The sequence below is a fragment of the Clavelina lepadiformis genome, chromosome 2, assembly GCF_947623445.1.
Source record: "Clavelina lepadiformis chromosome 2, kaClaLepa1.1, whole genome shotgun sequence".
NCBI classification, from domain to species: Eukaryota; Metazoa; Chordata; class Ascidiacea; order Aplousobranchia; family Clavelinidae; genus Clavelina; species Clavelina lepadiformis.
This window is the reverse complement of record NC_135241.1, coordinates 4,688,494-4,706,673: the sequence shown is the minus strand read 5'-3', so window position 1 is coordinate 4,706,673 and position 18,180 is coordinate 4,688,494. Positions and strand designations below refer to the sequence as shown.

General features: G+C 36.9%; 1 protein-coding gene across 2 annotated transcripts; it reads right to left on the bottom strand.

Annotated features, from left to right (window-relative positions):
• Positions 1-1,816: 1,816 nt before the first annotated feature.
• On the bottom strand, positions 1,817-6,427 carry LOC143447088 (b(0,+)-type amino acid transporter 1-like). Of its 2 annotated transcripts, XM_076947024.1 has the most exons (12): positions 6,246-6,427; positions 5,966-6,094; positions 5,093-5,142; positions 4,819-4,958; positions 4,432-4,663; positions 4,125-4,304; positions 3,837-3,970; positions 3,613-3,747; positions 3,335-3,535; positions 3,033-3,182; positions 2,620-2,788; positions 1,817-2,441 (listed from the first exon to the last, which is right to left on the bottom strand). In XM_076947024.1, the coding sequence occupies exons 2-12, from the start codon at positions 5,998-6,000 to the stop codon at positions 2,380-2,382; spliced, it is 1,488 nt and encodes a 495-aa protein (XP_076803139.1). In that variant the 5' UTR covers positions 6,001-6,094; positions 6,246-6,427; the 3' UTR covers positions 1,817-2,379. The 2 variants fall into 2 exon arrangements, with proteins under 2 accessions (XP_076803139.1, XP_076803138.1); XM_076947023.1 differs by lacking the exon at positions 6,246-6,427 and having other exon boundaries at positions 5,966-6,180.
• Between the last annotated feature and the right edge of the window lie 11,753 nt (positions 6,428-18,180).

The window sequence follows — 18,180 nt, the reverse complement described above, 5'->3', positions numbered from 1 at the left end:
CAAACGAAAGATATGAAAGTTTGAGTGGCAGATTGAAAGTTGCTTAAAACATTTCCATCCGGCGGGTATGTGAGCTAAATTTTCTGACCATAATGAATCTAATGTTGTTATGTTAACTAAAGCATTGCAAAATCAACTACCCTACAACACAATTAAACTCAATATTTAGTTGAACGGCAAACGTCAGGGTATCACGAACTAACAGGTAATTCATGAAGGTCACAAAACTCACAGAATATTTTGTTAACAGATTTTGCTTATGCCTCTTGCTAAGCCTCTTCTTCACAACAGCACTTGTTGCCATGAAAATGGTTTTAAAAACAAGACAGCGAATTTAGCTTTTCAATGCCACCTGCGCCATAGAGATAGGCGGTGCCGATCGTCGAAGACAGACTGACCGCCATTCATCCCTGTCTTGGTATTGACAAGATAAGACATTGATTGCATAAATATCACGGCAAAGCACGCTTCATCAACGTATTATGGTTTTGCCTTGTCGGTACAAGTGACAGGTGTATTTGTCGATGATGCCACCGTACTCATTATTACCTTTCGCGTCATTACACGAAGAATATGAAGGCGTTGGTAGATAAGCCACTAACACGCTCTAAGTATTGCAGGTAACCTTATTAAGTAAAGTTCTGTGCCAACGCACCTTCACGCTCTTGTGTGTGTTATACATAACACATGCAGCTATAGCTCTACCAACACCCTGTTGACAAATACAATTAATAATGTTAACTTCAGATTTGGTAGTTGGAAATACCAAGCTGAATATCAAGCAAAGATCAAATACTCTTAAAAAATCTGCGCAATTGCAAATTTGTTGTTAATAACTTATTTCTGCAATCTCACGGCATTTTACGATAGCGAACGGCTCAGAAACCCCATCTGGCGGAAGAAAACGCTCTTGCATTAGTACGAAAGGCCAAAACGTATAGTTTTGTTGACGGATTGCTACGTAGAAGCTTTGAGTTATGCTTTGTAAGAAATATAGCAGATAGTCCATACAATACAAGTCAGAATGAAGCAGGATTATCACAAATAATTGAGTGCAAATTATTGGCTGCATACGAAAAGGTACGAAAACAAAAATGATTGACGTTTCGATTGAAAGTTACGTCTATCATGCCACTCAATGTATAGCAGTTTAGTGTATAAGTGGTATCTAAGTGAATGGTTGTAAATCTTCAACGCAAATTGCCTTACAAAAAATACGTTTACAAATACCTCGACGTTCTTAAGTGGAATTACACAATCGGTGGAGACGTGTTAGCCTCACATTACATCATTATCGTCCTTAATTCACGTTTGGAAATCTGTTTTGTCGTGTACAGATCTACAACAAGTGTTACTAAACGTTTCTCATCTACTCCTAAATTCACTGTCTTATGTGTATTGTCCTTATTCTGTTGCTTCTACTTTCTCATTATATCTAACGCGCACAGTTTGTTCCACATGCCTTGTAAGTCTCTTTATAGACATGGTTGCCCTAATTGTTCTTATTTCGAAGGTTTGCGTCTTAAAAATTATTTTTGTCCTTTTTTCTAAGAAACGGGCAGAAGTTTCTATTTTGGGCATTTCGAGACCTTTAGTATACCATTTTGTACCAAAGAGATATCAAAATTAAAAACATGCAAATAGTATCTCGTTTTTCTTTTCTTTTTTAGGACATTGATTACCTTCTCCTGTTGTGCACGGTTTAAGGTAGGATTCTTCTTTCGTTTCCTGGTCGTCCTTATTTTTGAGTTCAGACCGATGGCAACCCTGCTTATTATAGGGTTACCTGTATGTTGTTAGCATTGCACTATAGGTCTTACCAAAGTCTAATTTAATATGAGAAAATTCAACACGGTGGCCAACAAAAATGCCAACAGAAACAAATGCACGATCACTGGAAAGTAGCCAAGATGTAACAGGACGTAAGCCACACAATCATATCCCGAACAGTCATATCCCAGAGACTCCTAATTAATAAACTTAGTAAAAATAGTAAAAAACAGTAATTATCTTTCCATCACTGCAGGCATGTAAGTGTCACCGGATGTATGGACAAGAAAGTATGACGTGTACACATGCGTATGAACGAAAGTTCGCTCAGTATCAACGCTATTCAATGATTCTACAGCACTGTAAGGTCCTACATAACGCAGCAGCTAAAATAAATATGAAGCTGATCTACAATTACTATCCTTGGCCTGAATAGCAACAAAACTCCAAATTAAAAATACATTTGTGAATTTTCGAAATGAAGCTGCGGCGTACTATGTCTTTGGTGTATTTTGAATAAATTAAAAAAGAACTTTTCAGCTGTGGAAGACATTTTAAAAGTCAGTTCATTTCGCTACAGTCAAGTGAACATAAAACTCCAGAGCAATTTCAATCATCTTCATCGGGTAAAGTAACGAAAAGCAATTTTTGAAAAAACAGGTTTGTTCGTACTGAAAAGAAAAAAATGTGTATATGAAGAATGTTGACTTCTGAGCATCATAATAGTGTAGCATATAAAATCACTATCAAATAAATAAACACTGTACTATTTTACTGAAAAAGAAAACAGCATAAAGAGTTATTTGTGGTATAAAATTATCTGATTCATTATTGTTTGAGTTCACTTACTTATAAACTTGCTTTTTATTCCAAGATGAACGAAAGGAATGTAAAAAGCAAAACCGGCTAATATAAACAAGACGGCGTATAAATATTGTATCTGAGGATTGTCAATGATTGGCGCAAGTACCAAGCAAACCGCCGCCAAAACCACCACAATGGGAATAAAAATGGGAACCTGTAATAAAACAATCCAAAGGTCTAAGCTGCACGGGAAAATTTGTTCGTGTTTGTTCCAGTCTATCTTGTAGATATAAAAATACAATTCAAAACGACTATAGATTGTAGAACCATATACGGTTATACTTGAAGAAAGTTAACAAGACTTATTTTTTGCTTTAAGAGCGGTACAATGTCTATCTCGATACATTTTAGAAGTGTAAAGACCAATACAAACTACGTATGACCAAAATAAGAAATACCTTGACTGGTCTTGGTTGATCGGGTCGTTTATATCGAAAATAAAGAAGAGCGGCGCATGTTGATCCGTGAAAGAGCCACATAGAGAAACTGAAGTAATCCAGCAGAGTGTCGAAATCATTAGGAATTATCATCAAACAAGCTAAAATTCCCTGCAAGATGTTTGTATCTTTATACCTTGGCGTTGCGCAGCGGTAAAAGTGCTTATTCGCTTTAAACGAATTCTACACTGCACTACACTGCACGCAAGACGGAAGGAAACAATGTCCACCACGTTTTGAAATATTGTTAAACTTAAACTCACATTTAAAATGACAGCTGGTGCTGGTGTTAATTTTTTAACATGAAGCATCGCAAGAACTTTGGTGAACTGTCCTTCCCTGGCAGCCACGTATGATATCCTGCCGGCTGTGAAACAGGAACCCAGGCAGGTGCCAAAAACAGACCAAGACACGGCCAAAGGTATTATCCACACAAAGCTTCCCAAAACTCGCTTTCCAAACGTCTACGAAATTTGAAATAAATTTTTTTTATATGTTCGCTGTCATGAAGGTTACTGTATAAGTGAATTTCCTTACTTACCGCCCCAACAGCTGGAGAAGCGAGCAAAGTAGGCAAGGACATTGTACTTAAATAGGCCACGTTTGTTAACATATACAAGCCGGTAACCAACAGTAAGGCGATTACAATTGCTCTAGGAAGATTAACGTAAGGGTCCTGCACAAAACAAAGTCTTGTTAATATTTTTTTTACGGAATCAAAGCTCTCTATGTTTAACTTTTTCTGTACCAAAAACATTTCTTAACCTTTAGTTCTTCGATCACGTAGTTCAGTTGGTTCCATCCATCAAAAGCCCATAACCCTTGATAAAACGCTAGCGCCACCTCACGGACACCGGGTTGTTCTCCTTCAAAGGCGTTTTGAAAATGTTCTGTATGACCTTTGTAAAACCAAAACAATGACTTTTAATTGAAACCAATAGGCTTTGAATTTCATGCAGCTTTTATAATAATAAGAAGAACTAAAATCGTATATTTAATAAATATCATAGTGTTGGTGTAATTGGATTACACACTTTGATTACTCTGATATACCATGAGCCAGCATAACGATTCCTCCAACAATAATTATAAGCAAGCTTAAAATTTTTCCAAAACTGAAAATTGTCAGGAAATTTGTCGATAACTTAACACTTGCGCAGTTCACAAGTACGACGATCATAACAACAACGACTGCCGTAAGCTTTACTGCGATTTCAGGTGGATGACCGCAACCTAAAAAGTTAAAATTGTGAGATAATTTACAGGAAAACAGTGGGAAACATTTCCTTATGTAACAAACATTGGTTTCAATTCGAGGCTGTAATTTTAAGCAGAAAAATACTGGAAAGCACCGCTTAACCTATGCCGTCCATTGCCGCCGCCAAAGCGTACTCCGCGAATGTCAGTGATAATAAAGCTAAAGCAGAAGGCTTTAAGATGAAACTGGATGTCCAAGCGAACATGTACGATGGAATGGACCCGAAAGCTTCCAGTAAGATTGGAAATTCTCCTCCCGATTTTGGAATCATTGTCCCAACTTCAGCGTAGGAAAGTGCGCCAAAAGTGGCCAAAACACCGCAACCCAGCCAGATCTAAACAATCAAAGATGTCATTCCTTAGAATCCAAATTCTCTATATCTATCTAACGTCGAAACACTGGGCAAAAATTTTAACTCGACAAAAGATAACATTATTTGATAGGGATCGTGAAACATTGAAGATGAGCATCATAAGGATACAGCCTTACCAGCAGCCCTGTTCCGACGCAACCGGAATTCCTCATCACTCCCTTTGGCGAAACAAAGATCCCGGAACCTATCATGGTCCCAACGATTAAACTGATCCCGGAGATCAAGTTGACTTCTCTCTTCAGTTGAACCTTTCCCTCTGCAAATAAACTGTTGGTTGATCCGTGTAAAAAAAGGATGGGAATGCACGCATAATATTTCCTATTCTTTCAGGCTATGGTTTGTTAGGAATATTTCTTCCTCATAGACATGAATAATAAATAGCAAACTGACCTTCCTTGAAGTCACTGTTGCTGTCCGCATAATTGTAAAGATTGTTTTTTCTGTAAATATTATATATTTTCACTTTGAAATAAAAATACAATTTTATTGAAAGCGAACATTGTCGGAAATCTATTCACATCAAAATCGTCATTGAAAAGCTATTCAAATGAAACCATAGGAATTAAGATAAAGCAGTAGGCGTACATGCTTAGAGTTCAGTCAAGATTGCATGCTTGTGGTGACGGCGATTAATGGTTCTCACGCTAACATACCACGAGAAATATACAGATAAATGAAAAATCTTTGAACATAATTTCATAAAACACGTGACGTGCTGTTAGTAACAGAATTTATTTTTTACGATAACTCTAACTTCATGAACTCTAAAACAGCGTTCAAAGAGACATTGATACTTTACAGTAGTTTAGATTATTCTAAAGTGTGCAGAATGTACTACATCACTGTACAAAGAGGAGCCAACGCCACGTAATAAGGTATACAGCATATACTGCATATAACATATATCCTACAACCAATTCGCAACATCAAGCTTACAACTGTCATTGAAGTGGGACATCGAGTTGTTTATTTAACGTTTACAACTACAACGTAAGTGTCGCTTTTGGTGTTTGTACAAGTATATTTTATACGCTTATAGACATCTGTTTTCCTCTAACTTTAAATGATTCAGAGTTGCATCATTTTGCCACGTAAGTCAAGTCAACAGAATGTAGTTAGTTACAGCTTGATTGATGTATTCGTTGCTATTATAAGGTACAACAAATTACCAAGCCATTTACAACTTGACATCATGTAATTAAATGCTCATTGAAAAGTGCATGAAGCATGAAGGCAGTTGTTTTAACAAAGTAGAAAACTTACTTTACAATCGGTCCTTCCCGTCTACTATTGGTCATCGTTTCAAAGTTAGTATAAAAACTTGCCAGATACTACAGGAAGACCTTATCTTTTGCTACTAGATAACCCTCAAAAGCCTTCACAAGGTTAAACCTGCAATAAAAATCGCACCGGATAAAGGCCTAGTCAAGACTTTTGTAGACGATGCCCTAAAGCACTGAATAACGTGACTAACGGCAATGATGATATCGAGGATCCAAGACCAAATCACGTTATACTTTTATAATTAGTACTATGAACTTGCTTTCATCTTTGATGACAGTGAGTCCGCTGTTGTCAACGGCACAATGAATGAGTCAACCTTGTTGTCAATGAGTCCGCGGTTGTCAATTTCGACACCACTTATACGAAGGCGTCAAAACAACAACTTAGTAGTGAATGTCTACGCATGTAAACTTCATACGCCAGATGTTTATAAAAAGTGCTCCTCAACATTAAAAGTATAAATCTAGCGTTTAGCGCTTCACAGACTAATTTCCTTGGTTACGTACGCTACACTATACTAGCCATGAATACACAATGCAACTGAATTATGGTCAACAAAATAATATGCATGGTCGACCGGCTTCTTGCTGCGACGGAAAGCGTTGCAGACGGAAAATAGCAAGATGTTTGCAAGCTTGGAAAGTATAATTATTCAAAAACATGTAATAAACACAGGAAATGATTGGCGGCGAACCATACATGCTTACTTTCAGCACTTTTTTATACAAGTAAAAATTTGTAAACGTTTTTTAAACTATAGAGTTTCTACCAGTAATAGTACCACAACCACAACTCAATCTTATTATTGTAACTTCTAACCAGGACTCGAAAACAATTTCAAACTAATATTTGCCTCTAATATTCCTCTATAAAATTATCTGATGTACTCGAGGTTACTACGGTTCAGTGGTCATCGCCTGCACACGCCTCCTGCGTATTATCCTGAATTGGCTTCAAAAAATGTTTACACCTCTTTTCCAAAAGCTCGTACCCTATGCTTTCCCAAACAGCACAATGCACTATAGTCACTGGCAAAAAGTATTACAGCATATTACGCGGTGCTTAATTATGTTGTCGTCCCAAAATCCAGCAGATCTTACAACGTCAGTGCGGTTCCAAGAATAAGGTGAAAGAGTTGTTTATTTAAAGACACAAAGTTGTAGTTACGGGGTATCATTAATCATTATACCAAAAGCACAGTAATAATATATTTATTACTTTTAACTACAAGTGACTTTTAGTTCTAGTAGTCGGAAAAACCAAAGATATTTGTACATGCAAAACTAAAATGATTGAACTTGCTTGTCTTTAGTAAATACGAATTAACTCACAAACTAAGTAGATATACTGTACTTGAAACTATTGAAATCGATTCGATTGGGTATGCAAAACTTTAACGCTGTTCTGTCAGCAGCCTGCTCAAAAACTATGTTCGTTTTTAAAATTAAATTAGTATTTTTTTCGGAAACAATCAAAAAAAATTACAACGTTTTTAAAATGAAACGTTTTGCTAAAAAAAACTGTTTATACTACTGTAGAAAGACTCTTTAAAAAACGCACAAGAACGTTGAACACCACAATTCGATACACTTTTTTATCAACCTGCTGGTAAAATTTCACAAACGTTGTTTCGGCTGATGCAATGTTGAATATACGGCGGGTACTTTAGAACGTCGTTCTACGATCTATTCCACGCTGTCACGTCTGAGCTTGAATGCACGTGATACATTGTCGCTTTTCTATTTAATGTGATGTAAGCGTCATTGTTACTCAGCATATTTTCTATAGGTGACAGGCTAAATTGTAACCCAGCAAGCTCTGTAGATTCTATTATAGTTTACACTTTACACTGTACAAAGTTTGCCCTCTTCTAAAATAAAAAAGCCTGGAAAATGACTGTAAGTCGATGGAGTGATATTATTACCGAGACCAAGTGTTTGCCACAGTTTGTCGAAATATCAATAATTCTAGTCTATTAGCTATTGTATTTCAGTACACCTCAAACTATATTACATACCTTACTCACGCATTTTGCTTCCCGATAATTCCTTGCGCAAAAAGGGTTTGGCATGAGCGGTTTTATTCCATTCGTCATTCTGACTCAGCAAATATAAGATGAAATACGGAAGTACGTAATACTTTCTATTATTATTGGGGGGTGTTTCATCGTTATATCAATATGAACGTCGCAATTATGCCGCAAACAAAAACAAAGTTTATATCTATCACCTTGTGTGAACAGATTTCACGTTTAGCTGTAACTAGTTGTCGTGAGATGTTTTAGTATATTTTTGTCACTTTGAGAAATAATGTACACAGCGATTTTGGCAATATGATACTTGTATGATACCAATTTTGTTTCACCAAGTTAATAATGCTAGCTAAATTTAAAATTCCGCTTTTTTATCCGCGATTTTCTTGGCGCAAAGGCTGAAGTTTAAAGGTTGGAGGCGGTGTAACATCGCTTAAAAAGTGTGGTGGGGTCAAATTACCTCACAGTCGCGATACTTGAGATATGCACAAGATATATGAGACCCTTCAGCTTTTTTCTCACATCCACCGTATGAGGCGTGGGTCAAAGAGCACCATAACAAAGTTCCTGAACAGTTCCTTGTTTTAGTTTCGGAATGATCACTTTCTGTTTACGAAGGTAGCAGTTGGAGTACTTGAGTGCAACAGCGAGGTCTTGGCGGTCGTAGTTAATAAAATGCAGCAATTGCTGGATTAGTAAAGTTGTACTGTACAGTATAAGCAGTTTGTAGCAGGTGTATGAAAAGATTTAGGAGTTAGAAAACACATAAAGAAACGTTTGTTCGATTGACATCATATCGTTCCAATCATTGTTCATAACATTGAGATAGTTGCAGGCCGTTTTGTACTTTACGCTAATACCCAAATAGTTGTCATGTAACGACATCGTACAGTGACAAAATCCCACCACATAAAACATAGTAGCAAAAGATTGAAATTCCTTGATGTCTCCGATGATTTCTAACCGACTTGGTGTGAAAAGTATATACGTAATATTTGGCAAATGTCCTGACATCGGCTTACAAACTGAAAATCACCTAAGTTCATCTGCAGCTAGGCCTACACGGATGCGGTTTGCCATAGGTGGGCAGTATGGCGGTTCTATAGTACCGAATGATTGTACCGCGGCACTTACTCAGTCCTGTCGGAACTTTTGAAAAAAAGTACCGAATCTGTGAACCGAATTCTTTTTTTTTCAAGAAATTTCAGTCGGTCCCGGTACTCGGTACTTTTTACGTGATTATTTCAAAATTTTAACAAATATGTTTTAAAAAACATGTCAATTAATTAATTAATCAAAGAAATTAATCCTTAATACCAAATTTAACATCTGTTGATCTTTATTAATTTAGAAATGTTAAGTAAAATTTCAAACGAGCAATGTCACTTATGCTTTGACGTGGAATACCGAATAACCTTACCGGGGGCATATTAACGGCAAACATTCCACTTGCTGCAGCATCTTTTACACAATAATTCCCGGTACCGAGCCACTGTTGTAAAACAGTACCGAATAACGGAACCTTCGGTACATTTTTTACCAAGTACCGGTACCTGTTGCCGACGCTACTTTCAAAGTACCGACTGCCCACCTCTGCGGTTTGATATACAGATTACAAGCGCCCATACTTATAGCCGAACATCGTATAGTAACAGCAACAGATGACGATTTTAGGATCACGAGTAAGCATACATATATGTGCATTAATTAAGACAATGATGTGTATTTGGCAATAAAAGACGGTAACTTAATATTATAAAGCTGTTGGAAAGCAACAAAATCACCATTTACTTCAAGGTGTGTATGTATGCTTTCTTCAATTTCTAATTCAAGTAACTAAATATTGTAGCCGTTGTAGCGATTGGTCTCGCCTGGCACTTGATAATAATATCCAAAGAGATGTACCCGATTCACACGTCAGTAATTGTTACCAATAGTCGAATATATACACTAATAAGCTGCGTAGACTTCGCGTTTCTGGTGCCTTTTTGAAGTGGTAGCGGCAAGCAAGACGCTACAAGATACCGTACACAAAATGTTGGAGTACATATTACATATTATAATAACTAGGGGCACGGCTATACAGTAGGTTCGAGACTGACAGTAAGCATGAAACATATTGAAAGAGCTACGTTTCAATACCAAACAAAATGGTTTGTTCTGAGGTTTGAGAAACACCCAGTTGTCGGCCGCTTCAAGCAACAGGCAGTAAGTGGTTGCTGATCAGTGAAGCGAAGGAGGCAATCTATTACAATAGCACTCTCGAATACAGACATGTTTGTGTTAATCTAACAATAAAATCAGTATCGCATTACGACCTGAAACCTTCCAAAGAGGGAAATTTGGACTTAGTTAGTGATATAACGAAACTGAGGCAATCTGTCAAACAAGTAAGCTTGCAAATAATTGTACAAGGGCGCTATCAGCGGCAAGGAATTTTAAGCCAGCAAAAAATAATGACGTTATTGCAACAAAATGTTTCTTTCCTTCTAAATTCCACGTGTATGTTATTTTTGTGCAGGTTATTTGTGATATTCTGTTCAAACGAGCTCTTTGACTTTGTTTGCAAACAAACTTTTTAAAAATGAAAACTATTCTGGAAACAAAGCTGTCTGAAAAAGAAGACAGACTTGCTCAACAATTGAGGCAAGCTTGTGATAAAAATGGTAAAGAGATTGATTTTAAAGAATCAGGGAGGATTTTTCATCAACTTGGTCGAATTTACAGACAGAGAAGTCCAGATAAATTCAGTCTGATTAGAAGTGCAGGTCTTTTCAATGCCGCTCTCATCAGACAACCTGGCAACGAACAAATTCAATCAGATTTGGATGAACTTTGCAATCACGTGTTTGAACTTAGTCGAGAAAATCAATACTCAAACAACTCGGAGACTGATTCGGAAATGCCAAAACGGCTAACGTGCATATCGGCTGTGGTCGCTAAAAAAGTAATGGAACTCAGAGATGAAACGAAACGACGTTTGAACCAAACTCATCCGATTGATGACATCGTAAATATTGAAGAACAAAAAGAGTTGGAAAAAAAGAAAATCGCTGAAATCGAAGAAGTCCAAAACATGATAACACTACGTTACAAAGAAATAATTCAATCCGTTTCCCAAGAATGCGTCGGTTTAATTGGTAAAGCGCCTTGTGAATTTGCACTTGTAGGTTTGGGTTCTCTTGCTAAAAAAGAAGTTACACCATATTCCGACTTTGAGAATATCATTTTGTTGGAAGAATTTCGATCTAAAAATAATATTTACTGGGCAGCAGTTGAATACTTTCGTTGGTTTTCTCTGCTTTTTCACATCATTCTGATAAACTTGAAAGAAACGATTATTCCATGTTTGCACATTCCTTCGCTCCGTGACGACAAATATGAAAAATGTTGGTTTTACGATGTTGAAACCAAACGAGGAATTTCATTTGATTTAATGGTATGTCCGCTTGGAAAACCGCCAACATCCAACAATCACGAACCATTTGAATTAATAAAAACTGTCAGTGACATGTTTCAGCATTTGGAACCGGAATTTAATGAAAAGAAAGGTTACTATTTGTCTGAATTTTTGACAAAACCGTGTTTTATTTACGGCAATCAAAAAATCTATTCGTCTTACTCTGAAGAAGTGAGTCGCCGTATAAAGTTATACGTTAATCACACAGCAGTTTCACAGCAACTGAAGGACGACATCAATAATTTTGACGCTTTTACAAAGTTTACACTGGCGTTAGCCGTAAACAAATGTAATGTAAAACGTGTGTTTTATCGAAGCACAACTTTATTTATTTCTGCTGTCGGCCAAATATGCAACTTAGAAGGTGACTCTTGTTTTGATATTGTGCGCCAGTTATTGGCTGCTGGTAGAATAGACGCGGCGAATGCACATAGCCTTAAGTACGCTGGAGCAGTGTCGTGCGAAGTTCGATTAAAGGTTTATGGTTCTTTTGGTCGTGCCGCCGATGACTTGGAAAACTTTACCAACACACATCAAAAGCATCTACAATCGCTTGTTGGATTAAATAGTTTGATCACGTGTTTAGAGACGGCTCTTGCACTGCAGCGCTCGATTAAGGAAAAAGTGTACTTTACTCTTTATACCCCTAAAATTAACTATATCTATTTTTCTCCGTTTGTTTTTCGATGTACAATTTTGAACTCACTTGGTTACAACCATCGTTTACTTTTCCATTTTAGCAAACTGTTATTCCGTGACTTGAAAAGTCTCCAGTTTACTGCATTTGTTGAAAGGATAATCGGATTTTTGGGCGTTTGTTCATTGTACTATATTATGTTGTATGGGTTTTTAAACCAATTACATGGCTCTCCGTATAGCAATACCAGCAGTGCTTCTGTCCCATTTTGGGTAAATATCTTACAAGTTGTGAGTAGCACCGGAGCTGTGGTTCTAGTTGGGATTAATGCTAGGCATGTAATAGGAACATATTTGGTCAAAGTATGGTATTCCCTTCTCTGGAAAGCTTTCTTGAAATGTAAAAAAATCCATTATGCCTGTCTAGGTTCATATCTATTGTTCTGGGCTTTAACTGGTAATGGGATTTTGCGTTTAACGTTTTCGATAATATTCTTAACTTTTTTTTTAAGCCTTTGGCTTATAATGATTTACGCATTTTATATTTTGTTTCGTAATGATGCTATTCTATGTATTTGCATAGTGTGTACCACACTCTTTTCACATTGGCTTGGCATGCAAACGGCAAACAAAATGCCAGAAATCCTGCCCTATACATTAATTGCATCAAGTGGAAATTGTGGCAACTGGGCTTGGTTCAACATCTTCATGGTTTTGGTATCTTCAGCTACCAGCTATGGTCAGTATTTACCCGAGTGGTTGGTACCTTGCTATGTGATAATTCACATCCTCGGATTTTGTCTTCTGATCGCCTTTTATGTTTATGATACTTTACGTGGAGTTAAAAAGGAACCATTCCGAATCAACTGGTCCAAAAATCCCTGTTAGATGTTTTTTTGATGGCGTTTTTATTTTTGTGTTGTTTATTTTTTTGCCATTGACTCTGGAGAGTAAAAAATATGATACTGACCTCGTTGTAAACTGGCCCAACAAGAATTACGCTTTATTGAGTGTGTTGTTATATTCAACTGCACAATTGAGAAAATGCAAATTCCAGGGATGTGCCGAACGCGAGCCCCAGCCTCACTTTCGTACACAATTGCTTATTTTTTAGTCAGAAAACACAAGTTCTTCCAGTTCATTTTTACGTAGTTTGGTTAGGCCTACTTAAACTTCTTACAGGTTTGTTTGGTACAGGACGTCAGGTACGGTTAATCTTGCTTCAGAATCAGTTGTATTCCAGTTCATATATAGGCCTACATGAATATATAGGAGATGTTATTATTTCCTATGGGAAAATGATTTAACCTGCACTCTTTCCGACGTAAAATATTTTGGTTCGTTCGATGGCGATCGGTGCCTCATCAAAATAAGGTTACAATTATAACCATAACGTCCCACGAAAGTCAAGGTGAGACGAGGATGAAGAAACCAAAAAAAAAACAGCTGAGAAGTATCTGCTTTGTATCAAGTGGTAAAATATATACAAAATCTGATTTTTTGGCCCCTTGTTCAGTTAAGGGTTGAATTGGTGTATCCCGAGAACTTTACGCTTTTCCATCTTTAATTTTCGGATTCAGAGTTGAGTTGTGGTCAGTACAACCCAAACACTCCAAATGTTTTGGATAAATTTCGATTTTTATTCTTAATTCTTACGTAGATTACGCGACATTCCGTTTTGCGCATTCGGTTTGTTTTAACCCCAGTTTTATGCGTACGAGTTACCAAGAAAATCTTTAAAGGTTCTTATTTGTAGAACACTGAAGTTTAGATTAAGTTGGTGTTGATTCTGTATGTCAACTAGGAAGGAAAAGCAACCACACGTACAGAAATCAAACAGCTTAAATGGAGTTTCAACATTTACTGTAGTTTCAATCAATATTGAGTTGTAACATTCAGATACTCAGTTTGCTGTAGAGTCATTGAAAGCCAAATCCTTCAGACAAAACCCGAGAGCCCACAGTTTTATAATAAAATTACACGTCCGGGTTCCCGTCAACGTTAAGATCAAAAACTCGGATTTTCACAAGCTCGAGCTTTTCTCAATTTCCCAAACTTAGACCTAGTTACTGTTTTCACTATTCACCGATTTAACTTTTGAAGATATTATTGGCGTGAAACAGCTCTCCCCAGCTAAAGCACAGCGATCGAAAATTTAATTCACTGACTTATAACCACACACTCTGTTGATATAAATCAGAAAAAACGAAAAACCGAAACGTTTGTTGCTTTCGTTTATACACTACCGTATTGGAGATTTTGTTACCACTGTTAAGATAAATTACCTGTAGTCGACGCAATTTACTACTCAGCGTTTTATGATGGAAACGAATCTTTCATTTGTTTGACACTTGCTAAGACATTTTGTTTAAAGTTAAGCATAATTGACATGCTATAATGAAACGCGAATTGAGGGGTTGCGTTCTCTTGATTCAACATATACAAGCTACATGCCTGAAAGAACGTGAGATAAGGTACAATGTTATGATTTTCTATCATTGCAACAAAGTAGAATGTCTCAAAAAGCTCATTTCAGCTTTGTATGTTGAAAATAGATCCCCTCAGAAATTCCCCTTATTGCTGTCCCCAAACGTTTCGTCCATATCTCGTCAAGCGTATACGAGTACTTTTGTATCAGTTACCATTTTCTTTTATTAACCTTGCGGGTTTTAAGCGTCAGGAGAAGAGAAATGGTTCAGCTTATAAAAAATTAGTCAGTTAATTTTCCGAAGGTTTTCTCATGAGAGCAGATATTTGCAGCCGTGCACGTTTAAGGCGTTAAGAGAGAAGAAATCTTGAATTTTGAACAACCAGTCAGTTAATTTTGCAAAACGTTTATCAGAATTATGAAGTAGATTATTTGTTGTTGATTGACCCTCTTTGCCTGGAATTAACATACAAGTGATCGATTACTTGGGTCTAGATAAGGCGACCGTGTGTTAAAACTTGATGTGGGTTAATACGTTTAACAGAAAGGTTTAGTTTTGCCTTCAAAGCATAGCTTCCCCGTAAAAGTGATCTGGATGTTAAGGATGCTGACCGTTTGCTACTTGAACTGTAGAAGAGCTGATTAACTAGTGATTATGTTTTATACCACGTAATCCTACCTTGTTTTGATCCCAACGTTTGGTCAATTTTGACTAGTAAAAAGGTTAACCATTTGCGTAGATATACCAAAAAAGTGTAGGCCTACCAGGAAAGACATTTGACAAGGATTACTGGCGCATGACGATAGCTCCACGTCGATTCAACCGAAGACAACTTAACCCAAGGACGACCCAATCAACGCTCTGCTGTAGGGTTGAATCGTCCTCGAGTAAAATTGTCTCAAGTCTAATCGTCCGTGGGTTGAATTGACTAACTAATGCTGCGTTGTATGTGCATTGTTCACCTGCGGGTATGCTATCTGTTGTTAAGTGCCGTTGCGAGCAGCGTTCTTTTATAGCAGGGTCAAGGTGGCGACAATTGTGACCCGATGGTATATATCAGGGGTGGGCAAATTTGTTCAATGAAAGAGTCACTTGCGGAAAAATATAAACACCAGCGAGCCGCAAAATCAGTAATGATTGTCAATTTGGTTATTATACTATTAGTAGTCATTTTGGGATATTACTTTTTAACTAAAAGACCCATAAAAACATGTTGGTGAGGTGCATTTTGACAACCTTTGCCATAGAGTATAGAATCTATACCTGAAAACAATGTCGGAATCGATGTCTAGTGTTACGTCATAAACGAAATCCTGGCCTAAATAAAGAAAAACTACACAGAAACTTTCATAAACGGTACTCTTGGTAGCCTTTACATTTTTTGGAATTTTACGATTCGACTAGAAGAGCCACAAAAAACATGCCGGAGAGCCGCATGCGGCTCGCGAGCCGCAGTTTGCCCACGTCCGGTATATATATTCGGTGTTGACGTAATTAAGGCGAGCCGAGTTGTAACAAATTTTGACGATATGATGAGTTTGCGACACAATTTGGGCCCAAACCTGTGTTCCCAGACCTGGATAGCTTGTCATCGTAAGCGAAATCAATGTTTTAAATATTAACATTTGGTGTGTAGGATTAGAAAACTGTTTTCTTCTTGTAAGGTAATTATGTTTAGGTTATTTATAATTGGGACACACAAAACTAGCACTTACACATCAAAAATGACCAGCGAATAATTCGATTTGAATATGCAAAATAAATACAATTACTGGTCATTTGTGGGACCTTTGTGAAATAAAAGTCGTGGCCAGAAAGTAGTTGTGGTGAGCATTCGTAAGGGTGACAGCTTAAGCGTAGCTTGCTTGATGAGTCAAACCAATAACTGAAAACATTCTTGAAGAAATAAATTTGATTTTCCATTGTCCTCAGAAAGTGTATGTTATGAGCTTGACATTAAGATTTACAGTAATAAAAGGTTTATTTCCAAATTTAAAAAAAAATAAAACATATCCATCTTAATCAGAGTTTACCGTTTGGTTTATATACCGTAGACTACTTCTACAGCTTGGTAGGAAAATATTCAGCTTTCTATAACTAACTTGAGTACTCAAAATATGACGTTAGATTGGCAAAGTTTTCTGGAAACAGATAAGGAAAAAGAAAAGAAACTTGCTCAACAATTGAGGCAAGCTTGTGATAAAGACGGTAAAGAGATTGATTTTAAAGAATCAGGGAGGATTTTTCATCAACTTGGTCGAATTTACAGACAGAGAAGTCCAGATAAATTCAGTCTGATTAGAAGTGCAAGTATTTTCAATGCTGCTCTCATCAGACAACCTGGCAACGAACAAATTCAACGAGATTTGGATGAACTTTGCCACCACGTGCTTGAACTTAGTCGAAAAGATCGTTTCGATGCAAATATCTTCGCTCGGCGTCCATTATATTGTAAAAGTTTATCACAGATATCCACCACCGTGGCCAATGATATTGAAAAGCTTCGGGATGAAACACAACGACGTTTAGATCAAATTTATCCAGTGAATTACAATTTGTGCGTTGAAGAAGAGCAAATCTTTGAAGAACGGAAAATCACTGAAATCGAAAATCTTCAAATTTTTATAACTAAAAGCTTTAAGAATGTGATGAAAAATATTGCTGAAGAATGCACCGAATTAATGGGTAAAGCACCTTGTGAGTTTGCACTTGTAGGTTTGGGTTCTCTTGCTAAAAAAGAAGTTACACCATATTCCGACTTTGAGAATATCATTTTGTTGGAAGAATTTCGATCTAAAAATAATAATTACTGGGCAGCTGTTGAATACTTTCGTTGGTTTTCTCTGCTTTTTCATATCATTCTGATAAACTTGAAAGAAACGATTATTCCATGTTTGGACATTTCTTCGCTTCGCGATGAGAAATCTGAAAAATGTTGGTTCTATGACGTTGCAACGAAAAGAGGCGTTTCATTTGACAGAATAGTATGTCCTCTCGGAAGATCGCCAAACCATCACAATTCTAATCTAGTTGAATTGATTAAAACCGTCAGCGATATGTTGATGTATTTGGAACCTGAATTTACTAAAACATGCGGCTATTATTTGTCTGAGTTTTTGACAAAACCGTGTTTTATTTACGGCAATCCCAAAATATATTCGTCTTATTCTGAAGAAGTGAGTCGCCGTATAAAGTCATATGTTAATCACACAGCAGTTTCAGAGCAATTGGAGGACGACATCAATAATTTTGAAGTTTTTACAAAATTTTCACAAGCGTTGTTTCTTAACAAGTGTAATGTAAAACGTGTGTTTTATCGAAGCACAACTTTATTTATTTATGCTGTTGGCCAAATATGCAACTTAGAAGGTGACTCTTGTTTTGATATTGTGCGCCAGTTATTGGCTGCTGGTAGAATAGACGCGGCGAATGCACATAGCCTTATGTACGCTGTAGCTGTGTCATGCGAAACTCGATTAAAGGTTTATGGTTCTTTTGGTCGTGCCGCTGATGACTTGGAAAACTTTACCAATGAAATTCAGAAACATCTGCAGTCGCTTGTAAGTTTAAACAGTTTAATCAAATGTGTGGAAACAGGTCATGAAATGCAATCTTCTCTTAAGAAGAAATTAGGTAT